At 63.2% G+C, this 21,909-nt stretch overlaps 1 protein-coding gene across 5 annotated transcripts in view; it reads left to right on the top strand.

Moving 5' to 3' along the window:
• Positions 1 to 21,909, top strand: part of CEP104 (centrosomal protein 104) — a 31,133-nt gene that overhangs the window by 3,450 nt on the left and 5,774 nt on the right. For 3 of the 5 annotated variants that reach the window (XM_089299335.1, XM_089299337.1, XM_089299332.1), the window contains 17 exons: positions 607 to 758; positions 2,603 to 2,776; positions 3,285 to 3,423; positions 3,635 to 3,697; positions 4,321 to 4,397; positions 6,072 to 6,240; positions 6,703 to 6,858; positions 8,000 to 8,224; positions 9,650 to 9,850; positions 10,890 to 11,057; positions 11,596 to 11,769; positions 14,689 to 14,865; positions 16,785 to 16,991; positions 17,309 to 17,449; positions 18,970 to 19,015; positions 19,460 to 19,526; positions 19,971 to 20,079. In XM_089299335.1, the coding sequence (XP_089155461.1) occupies positions 625 to 758; positions 2,603 to 2,776; positions 3,285 to 3,423; positions 3,635 to 3,697; positions 4,321 to 4,397; positions 6,072 to 6,240; positions 6,703 to 6,858; positions 8,000 to 8,224; positions 9,650 to 9,850; positions 10,890 to 11,057; positions 11,596 to 11,769; positions 14,689 to 14,865; positions 16,785 to 16,991; positions 17,309 to 17,449; positions 18,970 to 19,015; positions 19,460 to 19,526; positions 19,971 to 20,079 (2,427 nt within the window). In that variant the 5' untranslated portion in view covers positions 607 to 624. Of the gene's footprint in view, positions 1 to 606; positions 759 to 2,602; positions 2,777 to 3,284; positions 3,424 to 3,634; positions 3,698 to 4,320; positions 4,398 to 6,071; positions 6,241 to 6,702; positions 6,859 to 7,999; positions 8,225 to 9,649; positions 9,851 to 10,889; positions 11,058 to 11,595; positions 11,770 to 14,688; positions 14,866 to 16,784; positions 16,992 to 17,308; positions 17,450 to 18,969; positions 19,016 to 19,459; positions 19,527 to 19,970; positions 20,080 to 21,909 lie in introns of those variants that run through there. The other 2 variants (XM_089299336.1, XM_089299333.1) reach the window with 2 other exon arrangements.

Consider the following 21,909-nt stretch of genomic DNA (forward strand, 5'->3'; position numbering starts at 1 on the left):
TAATAACAATTTACTGCATTTTTTCAGCCATGTATTTGCTTATTTGAGAGTCAGAGAGAGACAGACACATCTTCCGCCTGCTGGTTCACCCCCCAAAATCTTCCAGCAGCCAAGGCGGAGCCAGGCCAAAGCCCAGAGTCTGAAACTCAATCGGGGTCTCCCACTGGGTGGCAGGGACCCAGCTCTGGAGCCGTCACCTGTCACCTGCCAGGTGCGCATTAGCAGGGGCTGGCGTTGAAGCGGAGCCGGGACTCGCACAGGCCCTCCAGTGCAGGACGCAGGACGCCTCTCCCGCACTCAGCCTTGCGTTGAACCCCCCCCCCCCAAGGATCTCGTTTTAGCTGGATTCCACCTGCAAAGGCTCTGTTTGCAAATCACAGCAGCTTCGCAGGTGGGACTCCAGCCTGTGTTGTGGGGACACGGTTGGATCCACAACGCTGGTTAAGCTTTGGGCAAACATCTGGTGAGAGCAGGGCAGCTCTGTCGAAGTGCGGTCTGAGGCGTCTGCCACAGTGCGGAGGGAGCCGGCTCGGCGCGAGTGCCCCGCACGGCGGCCCGGTGCGAGCTGCGTTCCAGCTGCTCTTTCCACGACTCCTTCACTTGAAGGGACCTGGCCTGCGCTCCATGAACCGCGGCGCCTGCAGAATGCCCCACAAGATCGGATTTGTGGTCGTCAGCTCGTCTGGACATGAAGACGGCTTCAGTGCCCGGGAGCTCATGATCCACGCACCCACTGTCAGCGGGTGGCGGTCCCCCAGGTACGGCTGGGCAGGGCGGGCACGGGCCGGGAGGCAGGCAGAGTCCTGAGCAGTGCGCAGGCTCCTCCGTGCCAAGTCCTGGTTTCACCGCGGCTCGGGCAGCAGAACCACGAGGCCGCGGCTGGGCTTCGGCGCCGTGGCGCTCGTTCTGATACAGTGGTGGGTTTTCTTTGTGTTCTTAAGGAAATTTGTTGACCTTTTTTTCCTTGTAACGTGAACGCACACTGACATAAGAAATTGTGTCCCAGAGGGTTTGGTTGTGTGGTTGGGCCACAGTGGCAGAAGGTTCTGTGCCTGGCTGCTCACATGTGACACCAGCTGTAACCAAAAAATCCCTCCCAGATCCCCCAAATGCCCGTACCCCTTATAAAACCGCTCGCTTCTGAGAGCTGTGTTCTCTCTGAAACGCGGGAGTCCTGCCGGGGTGCTCTGCTCCCTGCGCGGCGCCTGCCCTGCCCACTGCCTGCCTCTGTGATGTGTCCAAGTCCACGTGCGAGTCACTATTGTGTCTGGAGGAGCATGGACAGTTCTGTGACCTGGACAAGGTTGGGACCAGGAAGGGAGCGTGCACTTGGTGTCTTGGAGATCCGAGGTGGTCACAAGGGTGACCCGGGGCAGCTGGAACAGAGCCCTGTGGGAGTCGTGTGGGGAGAAGGGGCCCAGGAAATGGTGCTGTGGACACAGACAAGGGATTCGTGGCGTTTTCTGAGGAGCACCAGGCACCTGGAGGGAGAGGCAGGGTCGCGGCGTGGTGCTGTGACAGTGGGGCTTTCTGGAGTTTGTGTGAGGAGGGAGTGACGGGGGCCACCCCCAGGAGGCCATGGGTCCAGCCCGCCTCGGGTGCGTCCCGCTCCAGTGGCACCAGGCCTGTCTCGGGTCTGTGTCCTCCGGGAAGTGTGGGCAGCGCTGAGGCTCGGCGGAGGGGGAGGCAGGTGGGCGTGGCCAGCAGGCGTGGCCAGCAGGCGGGACCGCACGCGCCCGCCAGGCCCAGGCAGTGAGGAGCCTTTCCCGAGCCCCTCCCCCGCCCCGTTACGCAGAAGCCGTGCTGCCACCTCGGTCTGGTCCTGTGTTGCGGGGTGAGGCCTTTGCTGACTCCTGACTGCTTCGTGTTTTATTTGCTAAGTCAGAAAACGAGGAGCTCCCCTGCGAGCCCCAGTGCTGCCCCCCCCGTCCCGAGCACCCTGGGGGACACCTCGAGAGCTTAGCTGAAGGGCCTGGAATCCTGGTTTTCCTGGAGCGTTTTCGTTGCTATAGAAGATTCTTTGCCTCTCTTGCCTGTTATACAAACTTTTTTAAAAAAGAGATTTATGTATTTGGAAGGCAGAGCGACAGGAAGAGGGAGACAGAGAGACCCTACCTCTACCGGTTCACTCCCCGATGGCTGCCGCAGCCGGGTCTGAGCCAGGCGGGAGCCAGGAACGAGGCCCTCAGTCCTGGTCCCTCACACGGTGTCAGGGGCCGAAGCACTTGGGTCATTGTCCACTGCCTCCTTGGTCGCGTTAGCTAAAAGCTGGGTGCCGGCGTCACGAGCAGCACCTGACTCCTCGCCTCACGCCGGCCCTCCGCCTGCTGCTGTCGGGCTGGTTTCTCTCACGCTAAGTTTCAGTTCCACTACCAGCCACTTGCCAGCACCGAAAGCCGTCACACGCCCCAGGAGAGTCACTCAAATCCCAGTAACGTGGCGAGCGGGGAGACCGGGAAGTGTGGCCGTGCCCCGTGTGTGTGCGGAGCTGCACCCCAGCCAGCTCCCCGCAGCTGTCGCCTGACGCGTGGGGCCCGGCGGCCTGGCTGCGGGCACCGGCGCCCCCCGGGAACCGCAGGTGCACAGCGCTGTGTGCTTTCAGGTTCTGCCAGTTTCCACAAGAGATCGTTCTTCAGATGGTGGAGAGGTGTCGCATACGGAAGCTGCAGCTGCTGGCTCACCAGTACATGATCTCCAGCAAGATCGAGTTCTACATCAGTGAAAGCCTGCCGGAGTATCTCGTGCCGTATCCAGCCGAGCGCTTTCGGAGACTTGGGTGAGAGTGAAATCTAAATTCATGACCAACTGTTAGCTTAACTCTGCCTCAGAACTAGAATTACTGAGCTGGCCTTGCTCTGGTCCCTGTGATACCTCTCCTGGTTGAAGCGGACGCCGTTTCTTACCCCTGGTGCCGAATGCCCTGACGGAGCCGGGGCCCTGTGCCCCTGGGCTCTGGGAGCCAGGCTGCGGCTCAGGGGGGTCCTCCTGGACTTGGCTTTTACTGAAACCCCACCAGGGTGGTCCAGGGAGCGCAGGGCGGGTGCGGTCCAGGGGGTGCAGGGCGGGTGCGGTCCAGGGGGCGCAGGGCGGGTGCGGTCCAGGGTGGGTGCAGTCCAGGGGGCGCAGGGCGGGTGCGGTCCAGGGGGCGCAGGGCGGGTGCGGTCCAGGGCGGGTGCAGTCCAGGGGGCGCAGGGCGGGTGCGGTCCAGGGGGCGCAGGGCGGGTGCGGTCCAGGGGGCGCAGGGCGGATGCATTTCCACACCGTACATCCTGTCTGGCTTCCAGCTACGTCTCCCTCTGCGACAACGAGAAGACGGGGTGCAAAGCCCGGGAGCTGAAGTCCGTGCACGTGGACGCGGTGGGGCGATTTCTCAAGCTGATTTTCCACCAGAACCACGTCAACAAATACAATGTGTACAACCAGGTGAGGCCCGCGCCTTCCCGGCTCCGCGCCGCCCTCTGTGGGCTCACCAGCGGCAAGGTTTCCTTGTGAGGAAGGATGCCCCACCTCAGCTGGGGAAGTCAGTAACAATTCCTCGCCAGGGTCAGCCCGCTTCCGACAGCGCAGACCCGAGCCGGTGCAGAGGAGCCAGGTTCTCGCAGCGTCTCATCCTCTGCCGCTTTCCCTCCCTCAGGTGGCTTTGGTCGCAGTGAACATCATTGGGGACCCTGCGGACTTCGGCGACGAGAGGAACGTTGTGAGTGTGGCAAGTGTGATTCCTGAGGGAGGAGTGTGTCTAGCAAGAGGGCACTGGCTATTTTCATGACAAACAGGGTCGTTTTAGAAATCTGTATCTGGCCGGCACCGCGGCTCACTAGGCTAATCCTCCGCCTAGCGGCGCCGGCACACCGGGTTCTAGTCCCAGTCGGGGCGCTGGATTCTGTCCCGGTTGCCCCTCTTCCAGGCCAGCCCTCTGCTGTGGCCAGGGAGTGCAGTGGAGGATGGCCCAGGTGCTTGGGCCCTGCACCCCATGGGAAACCAGGAAAAGCACCTGGCTCCTGGCTCCTGCCATCGGATCAGCGCGGTGCGCCGGCCGCAGCGCGCTGGCCGCAGCGGCCATTGGAGGGTGAACCAACGGCAAAAGGAAGACCTTTCTCTCTGTCTCTCTCTCTCTCTCACTGTCCACTCTGCCTGTTAAAAAAAAAAAAAAAAAAAAAAGAAAAGAAAAAAAAGAAATCTGTATCGAGCTGAGCAGTGGAAAAGCGCCGGGCCACTCGCAGCAGCCGTGAGAGTGGCAGCTGCCCCTCCAAGACTGTGGCTCCTTAGTGCGGGGGTTGTTCCTGGTTTTCTGAGACACTAAGCCGGCGCTTGCTCTCCAAGACCTCTAGGGAGAAGCTCATCGACCATTATCTCGGGCACAACACAGAGGACCCAGCCCTCGAAGGAACCTACGCCGGGTAAGAGTCCTGCTCCCGGCATCACCGGGGCGGGCAGTTCCAGGGGGTTCTGGCCTTGAGGGCCTTGTACGCAGCGTGGAGGGGACGAGTGCCGAGCGGCGTGGAGGGACGAGTGCCGAGCGGCGTGGAGGGGACGAGTGCCGAGGGGCATGGAGGGACGAGTGCCGAGGGGCGTGGAGGGGACGAGTGCCGAGCGGCGTGGAGGGACGAGTGCCGAGCGGCGTGGAGGGACAAGTGCCGAGCGGCGTGGAGGGACGAGTGCCGAGCGGCGTGGAGGGGGCGAGTGCCGAGCGGCGTGGAGGGGACGAGTGCCGAGGGCTTAGCTGCCCAGGAGGACCCCTTCCCTGCGCCCCTCATTTCTGTGGGCTCCGCCACTCCTGACGCCTCCAGAGGCGCACCTCAGAGCAGCCCAGGGCAGAACCAAAGGTGTGGCTTGCCCGGACGACCGGCTGCCAGAGCTCGCCTCTGCGGCTTCAGAGGTGCGTGTGAGCTCACAGGCGGCCCACGTGCTCTGGGCGAAGCACGGCGCTGCGGAAGCTGCCGGAACCCCGCGTCACCTTGCCTGGCGCTGTGGCTGTGAGCGAGGTGGCGTGAGCGTGGGGCAGGGGCGTTGGAGCCCAGAGCTGGGTGTCTGTAGAAAGTCCATGCCCCATTTGAATTTATACAGATGGGCCAAGTAGATTTGTATGATGACGTTTTAGTTAAAATTGACCCATCTGTAGGGAAATCGAAGTCCCAGCTAACAAGTCCCACTGTGTGCACTTGGCAATTTGAAACTTGTCCTCTCAGAGCTTCCGTGAGTGGTTAGACCAACCGTGCTGTTCCAGCTGGTAGCAGGAAGCCGCCTGTTGCCCCATTCTGCAACTGGAACGGTAGAACAGAAGTGACGCTCCGTCAGCACAGAGCTGGTCAGAGGGGCGTGGTGGCCAAGTTCAGCTGCCCCCGGACACCCTCACCCTCATTGGAGTGCTGGGGTTGGGTCCTGCGTCGGCTTCCAATCCGGCTTCCTGCTGACGCACACCCTGCGAGGCCGCAGGTGGTGGATGGCCCAGGGCGAGAGACGCAAATGGAGCTCCAGGTTCCTAGCTTCGGCCTGTCCTAGTCCCAGCTGTTGCCGGCGTTTGGGGAATGAACCAGCAGCTGAGAGATACAGCCCTCTCTTGCTCACTCTGCCTTTCAAATAAATGAAAATAAATTTAAGCTTTTCTTAAAGAAATAAGTTATATAGGTCTTTGAAAAGTATTTTTCCCTAAAAGAATTTTTCTGAGGGCGCAATCTTTACTAGCCCACAGCTTAGCCCTTGGAGGGAAAACCCAGCGCGGCGGCAGCTCCTAGCCTTTGCTGCTCATCAGAAACAGCGTGGGGGTGTGGCGTGGAGCAGAGCCGGTCACCCTTGTGCCCCTCCCCGCGCGATTCTGTGCCTGGTTGGCGCTCACCGCCCTACCTGTGCCTGGTTGGCGCTCACCGCCCTACCTGTGCCTGGTTGGCGCTCACCGCCCTACCTGTGCCTGGTTGGCGCTCACTGCCCTATCCCGAGATGTGCACACTGGTCACAGGCGCCAGGTGCAGGTCAGACGGGTCGGAAGAACCTGGAGCTGTCGCGGCTCTGTCCCGGGCTCCCTGCTGTCGTCCCTTGGGTCACGTTAGCTCTGAAACGTGCACTCTTTCCCTCAGGAGATCGGACTACATTTCTCCACTGGATGACCTGGCCTTCGACATGTACCAGGACCCAGAAGTCGCGCAGATTATCCGCAAGTTAGATGAGAGGAAACGGGAGGCCGTCCGGAAGGAGCGCTATGACTGCGCCAAGAAGCTGAAGCAGGCCATCGCCGACCTGCAGAAGGTACCGCGCCGGGAAAGCCGCCCTGCGTGGTGCCTGCGGCGGGGTTTCAGGACGATTTTCACAACCGCGTGTGGAAGCTGAGCACGGCTTCCTGGGGGCCGTGGCGTCAGTGTGAGCTCCGAGGCCCCAGCAGCTTCAAGTGCGGGCGGCGAGCGAGCTCGGCCCAGACGCAGTGTCCGGCGGCGGCGGCCTCAGCCGTGAACCCCGACTGCAGCGGGGAATGGTCGGGATGAGCGACCTCAAAGGCTCGTTAGATGCTGGTGCAGCCACACGCAGCACGGCCTTCGGGGGCCTTCGCACGGCGCGTGGGCCGGGCCGTTCCTCCCGCTGCCCTGCGCCTGTTCCCTTCTCGGGACTGCGCTCCGCCACAGCCGCTGTCCTTGGAGCGTCACTCTGAACATCACTGCACTTGGCGTCAGCTGCCCCAGATGGGAAGCCTAAAGCAGGCGTCTTGTGCTTCAGGTTGGCGAGCGTCTCGGGAGGTACGAGGTGGAGAAACGCTGCGCCGTGGAGAAGGAGGACTACGACCTGGCCAAGGAGAAGAAGCGCCAGATGCAGCAGTACCGCGCCGAGGTGTACCAGCAGCTGCAGCTGCACAGCCTGCTGGACGCCGAGCAGGTGCGCACGCGGCCTGGGGCAGGCCCGGGCGGGTCCCGCGGTGGGGAGGAGCGCTTCCCCGTGTCCACAGCCTGCTGGACGCCGAGCAGGTGCGCACGCGGCCTGGGGCAGGCCCGGGCGGGTCCCGCGGTGGGGAGGAGCGCTTCCCCGTGTCCACAGCCTGCTGGACGCCGAGCAGGTGCGCACGCGGCCTGGGGCAGGCCCGGGCGGGTCCCGCGGTGGGGAGGAGTGCTTCCCTGTGTCCTGCAAATGCGATGCGCGGGTGGCAGTCGCAGGGGTAGCCCGGCTCTTGTGTCTTGTGTCCCCGTGTCTGGGGGGGGTCTCCCTCAGGGGACGTGCAGTAGGGAAGGGGGAGGAAGGCAGAGGCTCCAGCACCTCTGCCGTGAGTCCCTAGCCCACCGCCGGCCCAGCTCTGCCGAGTGTAGTCACTGCCCCACCCGCCCCGGTCGTGCTGCGGAGACGAGGGGCTCAGCCCCGATCTTCAGAACCCCTGCAGGCAGCTGGCAGCCACCCACTCAACAGATGGGGAAGCTGAGGCCCTGGGCCACAGGACAGCGGTGGAAGGCAGAGGCCTGGAGCTGGGCTGCCCAGGCCACACCCGCCGTCGCGGCGTCAGCTCAGGCGGCTCTTATCAGCCCTGTGCCTCCATTCTCCCACTAGACAAAGCGGTGAGCATGGAGGGCAGCGTGGGGTACGGGCGTCGGTGCCAGGCCGGCTCATCACGATTGCCGTCGAGGTTCCACAGGTCACTTGGTCCTGCAGACAGTGACTCGCGGTGCCAGGTTTTACCCACGAGGCTGTTCGCATCCACCACTGCCCTGCCCGTCCATGGGCACTTGGGAGTGAGCATGTTGGCACGCCCAGTGGTGAGCCCCACCCGAAGGCTCACGCTTACACTGGTATTAGGGCACACAGGCCCTGGCGAGATGGCTGAGGGCGGCAGTGTGACCACACGGGACTCGACGTCCTGCTCCGTGCAGCTTTTCCTTTTGTTTTGAACCTTTCCTTGCGCTGGTGTCCACCCCCCCCCCCCCCCCGGCACAGCCTTCCTGATGCGCGTCATCTGTCGTCTGGGGCGTGAGGCAGGCAGGTCCCATGTGGCTGTGGAGTTTGAAACCAAACGTCCCTCTTTTTGCTCTAGATGCGAAGACCTTTGGATTTGCCTGTCCAGCCCCTCATTCGTTCTGGGAGTCCACGCCACCAAAAGCCGGTGCCCTCGCTGCCCCAGCCAGAGGAGGGGGTGACGGAAAACCAGTCTGCAGAGCCTATCCTCCAGGAGAAGCCCGCGTACTCTCCATCCGTTTCTCCACGGCGTTCTGCCATGGGCCAGTTCCTGCCAGCCACGGGGCCTCCTGCCAAGAGCGTTGTAAGTGACCCGCTTCACGCGGGCCTGCACTTCCGGCAGCAGGTGCCTGCTGAGGGGCTGTGTGGGCCAGGTACGGGTCAGGTGCACGGGATACACGAGTGCTTCACACAGCCAAACCTCTCCTGCCTGCCTTGCAGGAGAGAGGCAAGGCCATGAGTGTCAGCAGTGGGCACTACACACTGAGAACATCCGTGTAACGTGGCGTTACTATTCCCATGAGAACATCCATATAACGTGCCGTTACTACACCCGTGAGAACATCTGTGTAGTGTGCCGTTACTACACCCGTGAGAACATCCCATGTGGGCATAGGCAACAGAAAGCCAGACTCAAACTGGGGGTTTTATTGGCTGCTGGAACTGGGGAGCTACAGGGTTAAGTGGCTTTTGGGGTCAGCTTCACTGGGGGCAGGGGTCCTCAGGTTTACCCTGGTAGCTCAGCCTTGGTCACACGCTGGCCTCTGCAGCCACGAGCCTACGGGGGGCACGTGCTGAGCAGCTGCCAGGGCCCGCCCAGAGCTTCCGCTAGCTGTGGGGGAGTGGCCAGGGGAGCACACGGGGGCGGAGGCCGAAGGCCAGCTGCCCTGACCCGAGTCTGCTGGGGCTCCCTCCGCTCACGTGTCCGTCCCCAGGTTGTCACTGTAGCAGCCGCCTACGTAGCTCCTCTGGACTGACTGCGTCAGCTTCGTAGCCTCTGTAATGTCCTTTGTCACCTGAAAGTATTTCACAGCCGCGAGTGACGTGTAGAATGTGAGGAACGTGTTCCCATGCCTGGCCCACACTCGGCTAATGCGTCTGTCAGCGGAGGAGGGAAGCTGCCCTCCTGTGTGCAGTGTCACAGTGACCCCGCCTGGGAGCTCCCCTGCCCTCACGTAACTGGGTGGCCATGGGCCGTTGTCCCCCAGGACGCTGCAAGCCCCGGGAGGACTGAAGCACCCCCCCCCCCGCCCCCTTCTCTGCTGGGCACAGCTCACCGCAGGCGGGGGATGGTGGGGCAGGGCCTGGCAGGCTGCAGCCCTCAGGCCGGGAAGGCCTGGGGGGAGGGTCCGCCTGATGATGAGCCTGGGGAGGGGCTTATTCCTAAACAGAACGCTGGCGGGAATCTCGCCAGAAAAAAAAATAAAAAATAAATAAATAAAAAAATAACCTTTGCCTTCCTGATCTCCATTCCCTTCAGCCAGAGCTGACTGAGCTGAGGCGGGGCCACGTTGCTTTTCTGTTCTGTCTGCGACCAGTTCAGGAAGGCACAGAAAACCCCTTTCTCACTTTCCAACGACACCTGTTCCATGAATTATTCTAATCTTAGGGTGCCGGGGCTTAGCAAAGTGGCATCTGTCAGGCCACTGGACAGCTAGGAAGGGAGGGGAGGAGGGAGATCCGCGCCAGCAGCCCCAGGGCCCTCCTCTCTCCCCCTCCTCACCTGCAGGCGGAGGCCCTGCCCTACGATGAGCGGCCGCTGCCCGCCGCGCGCAGGCAGCAGGGGGACGCACTGGTGCAGCCAGAGACGAGTGACGCCGACGGCAGCGAAGACGCTCGGAGGGCGGGCGTTCCCGGGGAGCCGGAGCCCTTGACGGAGAAGGCCTTGCGGGAAGCCGGCGCTGCCATCGACGTGCTGGGAGACACCTTGGTGAGCACGAGCGCCGTCAGCTGTGAAGGAAGCGCCGGGGTGTGTCTGGGATGCTACTGATGGCCTGGGTGCTTCTCGCTTGTCTGGGGGTTCTGGGTGACTAGGAGTTACATGAAGCAGCAAAAGCATGAGCCAAGATTTCAGATTTTATGGATGAGTTGTTAAGATAAAATGTCCCCGGGATTCATGAGCCCCTCTGAACACTGGCTCACCCCTGTTAGCCGTGGCGGGCAGAAGAGGGCAGCACCCGTTACAGACACGAGCCCCGCCTGGGAGCCGGCCACTAGCCTGGAGCTCAGGCCCCCGTCCCACAGAGCAGGGCCCGGGCTCGGCTCCCAGCTCCAGCTCCACAGCGGGAGGCAGCAGTCGCTGCTCCAGGGACGGCGTTCCCGCCACCCGCCCCCCGCCCACGAGACTGGGCTGTTCTCGGCCTCAGTGCCTGCCCAGCCCAGCCCAGCCCAGCGTTGTGGGCGCCTGGGGACTGAACAAGCAGGTGAGTGCCCTCTGTCCTCTTCCCTCTCTCTCCTCCTCTCAGGGAAAAAACAAAACAAAACAGTGACTCTCCGGGTTCTCAACTTGAAAATGTTTCTCTTAGTGAGATGTGTAACACTTTCCACATCAGAGAAGTTACTTCTGATACACGTTTATTCTCTAGAGAGATCTCATTACTCTAGGATTCATCTTAGTTTAAAGACAGCCTTCGGGGGCGCAGTGGTTTAAGCCACGACCTGCAGGGCCAGCATCCCATGTGGGCACCGGTTCGAGTCCCGGCTGCTCCACTTCTGATCCCGCTCCCTGCTAATGCTCTTGGAAAGGCAGCGGAGGAAGACGGCCCAGTGCTTGGGGCCCACGGGAGACCTGGAAGAAGCTCCTGGCTCCGACTTCAGCCTGGCCCAGCTCTGGCTGTTGTGGCCATTTGGGGAGTGACCAGAGCATGGAAGCCCCCTCCCTCCCTCCCTCCCTCCCTCTCGCTCTCTAAGTCTGGGTGCTGTCACGCTGATGCTGACTCAGCTGAAGCGAGACCCCCGCTCTGCGGCAGGTGGCCGGGGCCTACTCCAAGACGTGGTCCTACCGAGAAGACGCACTGCTTGCTCTCTACAGAAAGATGACGGAGATGCCGGCCGGGACCCCAAAGGAAGACGTGAAGAGCACGCTGAGGGCGGCCGTCTTTCTCATCCGAAGAGCCATAAAGGACATCGTGACCTCCGTGAGTCCCTCGGCTGCCCCTGGCTCTGGCGTCCAGGGCTGAGGTCCCGTGACCCACCACGAGAGGCCAGGGCAGCAGGAGAGAGAGCCCGGCCGCTGACACAGCCGTCAGCAGAGCCCCGCGGTGCACTCGTGCAAAGTGCATCGTGCGGGCGATGGCGAATGGCGGCCTCTGAGCTCTGGCCAGCCCGGGTTACGCGGCATCAGCTTCTCCACGGCCCTCAGACAGCTGGTGGCAGAGGCCCTGCACACCCCAACAGATGTCCAGCTTAGGTCTTGGGTTTCGTGAAACCTGAGGCGCCTGGGAATTACTGCGAATGGTCATTCCCGTGGGCCCTGCGCGTCCCCTCGTCACCGGTGTCCGCGCTAACACAGGAGTTTGTCCGCTCGGCAAGGCAGCCCTTGGCGACCCGGTGACGTAAGCGCAGGCCTTCAGTCTGCCGCCGCCCTTCAGGCACCCTGTGGTTGCTCACGGCTCGCTTCCTGTTCAGTCTGGGGGGTTTCGGAGTGGCTCACCTGTGCCGTCGCCTCTTCCTTAGGTCTTTCAGGCTTCCCTGAAGCTGCTGAAGATGATCATCACGCACTACGTTCCTAAACACAGGCTGGGCAAACCGGAGACCACGCACTGCGTCGAGAGGACGGTCCCTGTCCTGCTTGCCAGAACCGGCGATTCCTCTGCCCGCCTCCGAATCCTCGCTGCCAACTTCATTCAGGTCTGCACTCCTCGGTGGGATCAGGGACCGCAGCAGCACGAAGACCCCTGCGGAGCTGCCCCTCTGAGCGCCCGCGGCCGTCGGGGCAGCAGCGTTGCCCGAGGGCCTGGGGACCCGCTGCTGCGCTTCGCTTAGGCCCTGCAAGATGAATTTGGGCTTCGACATAAACTTGATGAAAGTGTACAGTTTGGTCTTTCCATTATTCCTCTTGTCCCACATAAGCTGTTTTGTAAATAAATAAAAGTACAGGGGCCAGCTTTGTGGCACAGCCGGTTAAGCCACTGCCGATGATACCAGCGTCCCAGGTGAGCACTGCTCCACTTTCAATCCAGCTCCCTGCTAATGCACCTGGAAAAGTAGAAGAGGGCTCACGTCTCCCTCTCCCTCTCCTCCCTCTCCCTCCCTCCCTCCCTCTCCCTCTCGCCTTCTCCCACTCCCTCTCCTCCCTCCCTCTCCCTCCCCAGAGCTGCTTCCGGGTCTCCCACGTGGGTGCAGGGGCCCAAGGACTCGGGCCATCTTCTGCTGCTTTCCCAGGCCACAGCAGGGAGCTGCATCGGAAGTGGAGCAGCGGCTCTGGGACGCAGGCATCGCAGGTGGTGGCTTGGCCTGCTGTGCCGCAGTACTGGCCCGGACAGCCTGTGAGGTCCTGGAAGTCTGGGCCGGCTGGCTGCCAGTCCCCTCCTTGGGAAGGAACCCAAAGCTGCGTGCGTCTTCACAGGAATCATTCCTCTAAGATGTGACAAACGGCAGATCTGGCTTCATTTAATAAACTAATTTTCAGGGAAAGTGACTAGGGAAAGTTAATGATACTCATCAGGAAGTCGAGAAATGAAGCTAAGTGAAGCGCTGCAACGTGCTCGCTGGTGGAAGTGAGTTTTGGGTAGATGCCGTCTCCCAGGAGCCGGGAGCATTCCCTCCTGGAGTTACTTTTAGACCGAGTGAATCTCTGAGTGGCGTGGCCGTGTGTGACCTTAGCACCGTGTCCGTGTTTTACCCCAGAGCGCCTGTCGGCTGACTGTGAGAACGCGTGCATTTGCCACGTCTGGAGCCGGTTAAGGGTTCACTGTCCTCTTCTCAGAAAAGTCTCTCGTCCCCCCTTAGCTTTCGTGTCTGCACAGACCACTCGCAGGCCAGATGTAACCCGGCCCTGTGCCAGGACCGAGGACTTGGCAAGGACATTCCTTGCTCGATTGTGACGGGAAAGCTCCAGTGTTTCGTTGCTCAGGTTTCCCTCTTGCTCTGCATCTGGCTGATTAACGGTGTCTCCCTCAACTAGAGACAGACCTGGTGGTGCAGACACACTGAGGTCATGGTGTCTACGGTTTTCGTCTTAGCCCGCTGGTAGCCCTATTGAGAACACATTGGCACACACTTGCCGGCATTGAGTAAATACTGAAATGATGATCCGAGCCGTGGCACTGTCATTTCATTTAGAATTTCAGGCACTAGGAGGCCTGAGCTTGCTGAGGCCTGCAGAGAGCGGACGCGTGCACGCGCCTGCCGGCACTCTGAGGCTTCCGCGGCTCTCGGTGGCGGTGGTTGGGCCCCCGTGCTTCAGGTGGTGTGGCCAGTGTCTCACTGAGCTCCCAGCGGCCTGAGCTCCAGGCGTGCGTTGGTGCCGCGGTTAAGTTGCCGCCCGAATCCTCCCCGTCCTGAACAGGAGGGAATGCCCAGGTTCACCCCTGACCCAGCGTCCTGCTGCCGTGCACCTGGGGGGCAGCAGTGATGGCGCAGGACGCGTCCCCGCTGCCCACGTGGGAGGCCCACGGGGAGCTCCTGGCTCCTGGCTGAGCTGTAACTCGTGGGGCGTGAGTCAGCAGTCCTTCTGCATGTATCTCTCTGCCTTTCAGAGAAACAGAAAGATAAAAGAAAGGCTTCGTTTTTTAAAAGAGAAAGATATAGGAGTTTAAAGATTGATGATTTTACTGCAGTTTGTTCCTATTGTTTTCTTAAAAAGATATTTATTTAAAAGGCAGAGTGCAGAGAGAGGGAGGGACAGAGAGAGATCTTCCACCCACTGGTTCGCTCCCCAAATACCCCCACTAACCAGGGCTGGGCCAGACAAAGCCAGGAGCCGGGAGTTGTCTGGTCCCGATGTGGGTACTGGGGCCCGAGCACTGTGGCCGTGATCTGCTGCCTCCCAGGCACAGGAGCAGGGAGCAGGAGCGGGGCGCACAGCAGCCAGGGAGCAGGAATGGGGTGCAGAGCAGCCAGGGAGCAGGAGCGGGGCGCAGAGCAGCCAGGGAGCAGGAGTGGGGCGCAGAGCAGCCAGGGAGCAGGAATGGGGCGCACAGCAGCCAGGGAGCAGGAGCGGGGCGCACAGCAGCCAGGGAGCAGGAATGGGGTGCAGAGCAGCCAGGGAGCAGGAGCGGGGCGCAGAGCAGCCAGGGAGCAGGAGCGGGGCGCAGAGCAGCCAGGGAGCAGGAGCGGGGCGCAGAGCAGCCAGGGAGCAGGAGCGGGGCGCAGAGCAGCCAGGGAGCAGGAGCAGGGCGCACAGCAGCCAGGGAGCAGGAATGGGGCGCACAGCAGCCAGGGAGCAGGAGCGGGGCGCACAGCAGCCAGGGAGCAGGAGCGGGGCACAGGAGCAGGGAGCAGGAGTGGGGCGCACAGCAGCCAGGGAGCAGGAGTGGGGCGCACAGCAGCCAGGGAGCAGGAGTGGGGCGCACAGCAGCCAGGGAGCAGGAGCGGGGCGCAGAGCAGCCAGGGAGCAGGAGCGGGGCGCAGAGCAGCCAGGATTCAGCCGGGCGCTCGGGCACGGGCTGTGGTGTTGCAAGGGCAGCTGAACCGCCGGCACCCCGGCCCTGCTCCTCGCGTGGCTTTATTCCCCTTGTTTCCCTTCGATGCCTTAGTTTGAAGGTTTTGCTAAATTGCCTCTAGCACTTCCCATAAAAATTAACAGGTTATGTTGATTCTTTATAGGAAATGGCCTTGTTCAAGGAGGTTAAATCTCTCCAAATTATTCCGTCTTACTTGGTGCAACCGCTGAAAGCCAACTCCTCGACTCACCTGGCCATGAGTCAGATGGACCTGCTGGGCCGGCTGCTGCGAGACCTGGGCACCGAGGGCTCGGGCTTCACGGTGGATGGCGTGATGAAGGTGAGCAGGCCCGGGACACACTGCCGCGGCCCCGCACTGCCACAGTGGTGCCCACGGTGTGGAGACTGCCTGGCCGTGTTCTGTGCATCTGAGTGCTGGGAGGAATGAGGCAGGCAGAGGGGAAAGCAAAAGGGTGGGGAGTCGATGACCAGGAGACGAGGGTGTGGAGTCGATGACCAGGAGACGAGGGTGGGGGAGTCAAAGACCAGGAGACGAGGGTGGGGGAGTCGATGGCCAGGAGACGAGGGTGTGGAGTCGATGACCAGGAGACGAGGGTGGGGAGTCGATGACCAGGAGACGAGGGTGGGGGAGTCGATGACCAGGAGACGAGGGTGGGGGAGTCAAAGACCAGGAGACGAGGGTGGGGGAGTCGATGGCCAGGAGACGAGGGTGCGGAGTCGATGACCAGGAGACGAGGGTGGGGAGTCGATGACCAGGAGACGAGGGTGCGGAGTCGATGACCAGGAGACGAGGGTGGGGGAGTCGATGACCAGGAGACGAGGGTGGGGGAGTCGATGACCAGGAGACGAGGGTGGGGGAGTCAAAGACCAGGAGACGAGGGTGGGGGAGTCGATGACCAGGAGACGAGGGTGGGGAGTCGATGACCAGGAGACGAGGGTGGGGAGTCGATGACCAGGAGACGAGGGTGGGGGAGTCGATGACCAGGAGACGAGGGTGGGGGAGTCAAAGACCAGGAGACGAGGGTGGGGGAGTCGATGGCCAGGAGACGAGGGTGCGGAGTCGATGACCAGGAGATGAGGGTGGGGAGTCGATGACCAGGAGACGAGGGTGCGGAGTCGATGACCAGGAGATGAGGGTGGGGGAGTCGATGACCAGGAGACGAGGGTGGGGGAGTCGATGACCAGGAGACGAGGGTGGGGGAGTCGATGACCAGGAGACGAGGGTGGGGAGTCGATGACCAGGAGACGAGGGTGGGGAGGAATAGGCTCTGAGTCTTTGAACAGCTCAGGCGTTGGGCTCAGTGTGCCCAGAAGGGCTGGCCCTGGGTCAGAGCAGGTCCCGTCACTTAGCAAATTATCTTAATTTTTTAGAGATTTATTCATTTCCTTGAAAGCCAAGTGACAGAGAGAGGGATGTCCACCTGCTGGTTAATTCCCCAGACGCCTGCAGCAGCCAGGGCTGGGCCAGGCCGAGCTCAGGAGCCAGGAGTTCCATCTGGGTCTCCGTGTGGGTGGAGAACCCACGGGGTGATCATCCCCTCCCAGGGGCCCACTGGCCTGAAGCTGCACTGGAAGTGGGCAGCAGCAGGGCCTCGGGCCAGGCACTCGGATTTGGGAGGTGGCTCTGCACACGACACCCGCCCCGAATGCCTTGTTGACCGAACTTATGTTGGGAAATGAAGTTGATAGTTTTCATTTACATCGCCAACATGCGTTTGAGGTCAGGTCAGCTCAGGGAAGTTTGGTTGTTTTTGTGTGTGTGTTTTTTTTTTAATTTTTTTGACAGGCAGAGTAGACAGTGAGAGAGAGAGACAGAGAGAGAAAGGTCTTCCTTTGCCGTTGGTTCACCTCCCAAATGGTCACTATGGCTGGCATGCTGTGCCGATCCGAAGCCAGGAGCCAGGTGCTTCTCCTGGTCTCCCATGGGGTGCAGGGCCCAAGCACCTGGGCCATCCTCCACTGCACTCCCTGGCCACAGCAGAGAGCTGGACTGGAAGAGGGGCAACCGGGACAGAATCCGGCGCCCCGACCGGGACTAGAACCCGGTGTGCCGGCGCCGCAGGTGGAGGATTAGCCTAGTGAGCCATGGCGCCGGCCAGCTCAGGGAAGTTCTGAGTGACCCAGGCCCCGCGCCGACTCCTTCTTTCTTTCGACCTCCGCTGTGGACCCGCGCTGCTCTCGCGCTGGAGGAGCATGGGCGCTGCCGCTGTGACACGAGGCCCTGCCCTCTCTGCCCAGTTCTCCGTGAGCGCCCTGCAGCACAGGGTGTACGAGGTCCGTGAGGCGGCGGTGAGGGTCGTCCTGGACCTGTACCGGCAGCACCCGGCCTCTGTCCTGGAGCACCTCCCCGCCGAGGACAGCAGCGCGCGCAGGAACGTCCTGTACAGGACCCTGTTTGAGGGCTTCGCCAGAATCGACGGCAGGCCCACGGGGGCTGAAGTGCAGGTGAGCTGCTGTCCGCAGGGTGCTCGGTGCGCGAGCGGCGGGCTTCCTGGGAGCCGCGTGTGCAGGCAGCACGGGTGCACGGCAGGAGCGCTGGCTCCCTGGGGTCAGTCCCTGCTCCTCCTCGCTTGCCTGTGAGACGTGGACTTGCCCCTCTGGGAAGAGGAGTAGTAACAGCCACGGGCACCTTGCAGCGTCCCCACCAGACGTGCCTTAGATGAGTCAGCCCCAGCCAGCCTCCAGTGCCGGCGGACGTTGTCCCATTCAAGAAGCAGTGGCCAGGCCAGGCTTTGTCATGACCTCTAAGGCTTCCCTAACAGGCTGTCCTCACAGGAAAATGGTTGTCCTACCAGGCACAGAGAAAGGCAGCTACAGAAGCCGCAGAAAGACGGAAGCAAGAGGAGATCAAGGCTCTGCAAGGGCAGCTGGCGGCCCTGAAGGGAATCCAGGCAGAAGTGCAGGTGGGAGCAGCTGCTCACGCGGTGCTGGCTGGCGCTCACGCCGGCCCAGGGCTGCCCGGGCTGTGGTTCCCTCCTGGGATCGCCCGACGGGGTGGCCTCATTCATCCTGTGGTCTTCATCAGTTTGCGGAACTGAAAGAGCGCCCCCGGGATGGTTGGCCCTAGGTGCTGAGTGACCCTGCGCTCTCCTCTGCAGGCTGAGCTGAGCCAGGAGGCCTGGGGGCTGGTGGGGCGGGGGGGGGGGGGGAGAGGGGCAGAGTTCCCTCCGGAGCGCCCCAGTGGCCCTGGGCCTGGAGTGCGGGCCTGGTTCCACGCCTTACGAGGGCCTTGGGCGAATACTGGAAGCGGCCCGCCCCGCCCCGCCCCACCGCCGAGGCCTGTGGGAGGTCCCCGCGGTGCAGGTGCGTGCCAGAACAGGACATGCCCCTTCTAGGGCCCTGCTTCTGGGACTGAGAGGGTTTCGCAGCACCAGCTTCGTGGTTAAGTTCCTTACGTTGACAAAAAGTGGTCAAAAGAAGGAAAAGCAGGGAAAGACGTTGCCGTTGAGTCTGCGGTGTGCACCTTGCGGTGCTGGGCCCCCAGGGCCCGCGGTGCACAGAGCCCCGGGGAGGCGGAGCTCGTGGGAAGCCTTCTCAGTGCCAGTTTTTAAAACAAGAAATGGGTAAGAATGAGGAGAAAGCCGAATGGATGAGAACTTCCCGAGGCAGACGTCACGGGGACGTTTCCTCTGCTGCGGGCGCACCGACCACGCGGGAGGGCAGAGAGCAGCGGCCAGGCGGGCGGAGGAACGGCCGGGCGGGCGGAGGAGCGGCCGGGCGCACAGCAGACCCTGGCTGTCACCCTCACGTGCACCGGACCCTGGCTGTCACCCTCACGTGCAGTGGACCCCAGCCTGTCACCCTCACGTGCAGTGGACCCCAGCCTGTCACCCTCACGTGCGGTGGACCCTGGCTTGTCACCCTCCCGTGCAGCAGACCCTGTCACCCTCACGTGCTGTGGACCCTGGCTGTCACCCTCACGTGCTGTGGACCCCGGCTTGTCACCTTCACGTGCTGTGGACCCTGGCTGTCACCCTCCCGTGCAGCGGACCCCAGCTGGTCACCCTCGCGTGCGGCGGTTCCGCCACAGCCTTTGAGCCCTGTGTGGCTCCCAGTAGTACACGAACGGAGACACTGACGGGGCAGATGAAGGGTCTCGCTCAGGGGCCTGAGCTCGTTCTCCGTGAAGCCCTGACCCCGAGTGCCGGCCGCCCTCCCGCCGTGGCGCGGAGCACGCTGTCGCGACTCCTGACGCGACCCTGGCCCTGGGCCAGCGCGGGCTGCGTCCTGTGGATGCCTGTGCTGCAGGCCGGTCACCTGTGGAGGTCAGCAGCTTGGACAGGCGCCACAGCCGCGGAGCCTCAGTGTGGATAACAGAAACCCTAAAACACTCTGGAGCACACCTCAGAGGCCCGCGTGTCCTGGAGGCCCCGGCTCATGCTGCAGCCTGCTGTCCCTGACCCTCTCTGTTTCTGTGTCTTAGGAGAAAGAGGGCACCGCTGCCGTCACGGAGAAGCCACGGCCACAGGGTGCGTAAGTGCCTGTCCCGAAAGCCCAGACGGCACCGCCCGCCCGCCTTCACCAGTCCCTCCAGCCGCGCGGCAGTTAAAGCGTGGGTCACGTCAGGCGGCTGCCCAGCCTCATAGCTGCTTCTGCAAGGGGTGCTCACTCCTGCTTTTAAAGAGTGTTTATTTGAAAAGCAGGGTGACGGCTCTTCCGTCGCTAGTTCACTCCCCAAATGCCTGCACGGCTGGGACAGGGCCAAGCCGGCCACGCCGGAGCCCCGAGCCCGGAGCTCCAGCGGGTCTTCCACCTGGGGTGGCAGGGCCCCAGGCACTTGGGGCATCTTCCGCGGCTTCCCCAGGCACATTCGCAGGGAGCTGGACAGAGAGTGGAGCAGCCAGGGTGCTGGCGTCGCAGGCAGCATCGTAACCCGCAGCGCCGGCCCCAGCCTGTTTCTCTCTTCCCTTCAGACACCCAGGAGAGGAGGGCGGCTCCGCCGGCTGCTCCGGAAGCTGCAGAGGGACACTACTTGGACAAGTGAGTTGTAGGTGTGGTGCCCAGGGGACCACGGCTCAGACAAGGAACCCGTGCGCGGGGCGCTGCTCCGAGGGACTGGCCACACGGGAACACTGGAGAGAACCTGGTCCTCCCGGGTTCGCTAGGGGCGTGTAAGCTACCTGGCTCTTCTCTGGAATTTTCAAAGCTGGGAGAATTGCCTCGGAGTCAGGATAGCCGCCCCCCCCCCGCCGCCCCCCGCCTGCCTGGTGGCACCGCCGTTAGGGCAGAGTGCCCCGCGCGTCCCGGTGCAGAGGCAAGGACAGGGAGACGTCCTGCTCTCGCCTCTCCTGACGCCACGTGTCCCGAGGGGTCGTCAGCTGGCGGCCGCTCTCCTGGGGTGACCGACCCTGCCGAGGCGGCTGGGAGGCGGGGAAGCCGAGGACTTCCTCGTGACCGAGAGCGGACGCGAGCCTGTCCTTCCAGCCTGTGCATCTTCTGTGGGGAGCGCAGCGACGCGTTCACGGAGGAGGGCCTGGACCTGCACTACTGGAAACACTGCCTGATGCTCACGCGATGTGACCACTGCAGACAGGTCGGCCGCCGCTGGGCTGGGGGGGGCGCCCGCGCAGGGACAGCCGGGGGGGCCACCACTGGGGGCTGGGGGGGGGCGCCCGCGCAGGGACAGCCAGGGGGAGCCACCCACACAGGGACAGCCGGGGGGGGTGGCCACCCACGCAGGGACAGCCAGGGGGCCGCCGCTGGGGGCTGGGGGGGGGTGCCCGCGCAGGGACAGCCGGGGGGGCCGCCCACACAGGGACAGCCAGGGGGAGCCACCCACACAGGGACAGCCGGGGGGGGGTGGCCACCCACGCAGGGACAGCCGGGGGGCCGCCGCTGGGGGCTGGGGGGGCGCCCGCGCAGGGACAGCCAGGGGGGGCCGCCCACGCAGGGACAGCCGGGGGGGCCGCCCGCGCAGGGACAGCCATGCCGCGCCGCCGCTGCCTGCAGGAAGTGCCCACTCCCTGACTTCCCACGCCGCCCGTCCACGTGCCCTGCTTTGGGGCCGTGTACAGATGGGCTCACGCGGCGCGGAATCACCATGCCCCTCAGGCCAGCATCGCTCCGCCATCTGCTCGGGGCCCTGGTGCAGTCTCACTGCTGCTCAGTTCCGGGCACCCACGGGGCACGTCTGGCTGTGGCATGGACGCTGGTTCAGGGCGGTGGGAGCTGCCTTCATCCCAGCCCCTCCTGACTAGGGCGTGTCCACCCCGCCCCCTCGGGAAGACCCCTTCGGGTCTCTTGCCCGCCTGTGTGGCGCTGTCCCCCTCTTGTGCTGACTTGTGGGGTGCCCTTTCTCCCTCGGACGGGCCCCTGCCATGCTGTGTCTTGCTGGGCCCTTGCCCTCAGGGGTCTTCGGGCTTCCACCCCGCCCGTCTCGCCTGTGGCTCCAGCTTTTTGCGTCTGGTTTGAGAACTTAGTCTCCTGCCCCGGGCAGTGGCCTTCCTTGAGAAGCAGCAGGAAGGAGCGTGGACCTGTGTGCCTCACCGGGGCCTCTCTCACGCCCTCCCTCTGAGCAGGACGACGGAGCCCCAGGGGCGAGGCCTCAGGCACTCGGTGTCAGGGCAGACAGCGCGGGAAGAGAATCTCAGCACGCATCCTCAGCAGTAGGAGTGGGCAGGGACTTGAACCCAGGGCCATGCACTGCACCACTGAGCTACTCTGCCGATGCAGGTATCACACCGGAGTCGGCTGCAGCCCCCTGCCCCACCGTGGCAGTGACCTCTGTGTGATGCTAGAGTAACACGCGGAGAAGAAAGCAGGGTCAGCGCCTTGTCTGCGGGCGCGCACCCGGGATGTTCCTCACCCCGGTGCCCGTGGCCCAGAGAGGCCGTGCTGACCCCTGCAGGACAGGGAGCAGGGCACAGATCACTCTCCATGGCGTGCTGACCCCTGCAGGACAGGGAGCAGGGCACGGATCACTCTCTGTGGCCGTGCTGACCCCTGCAGGACAGGGAGCAGGGCACGGATCACTCTCTGTGGCCGTGCTGACCCCTGCAGGACAGGGAGCAGGGCACAGATCTCTCTCTGTGGCCGTGCCGACCCCTGCAGGACAGGGAGCAGGGCACAGATCACTCTCCGTGGCCGTGCTGACCCCTGCAGGACAGGGAGCAGGGCACGGATCACTCTCCGTGGCCGTGCCGACCCCTGCAGGACAGGGAGCAGGGCACAGATCACTCTCCGTGGCCGTGCCGACCCCTGCAGGACAGGGAGCAGGGCACGGATCACTCTCCGTGGCCGTGCCGACCCCTGCAGGACAGGGAGCAGGGCACGGATCACTCTCCGTGGCCGTGCCGACCCCTGCAGGACAGGGAGCAGGGCACAGATCACTCTCCGTGGCCGTGCCGACCCCTGCAGGACAGGG

Source organism: Oryctolagus cuniculus, chromosome 7 (genome assembly GCF_051225735.1).
Source record: "Oryctolagus cuniculus isolate XC-2025 breed Fujian yellow rabbit chromosome 7, ASM5122573v1, whole genome shotgun sequence".
NCBI classification, from domain to species: Eukaryota; Metazoa; Chordata; class Mammalia; order Lagomorpha; family Leporidae; genus Oryctolagus; species Oryctolagus cuniculus.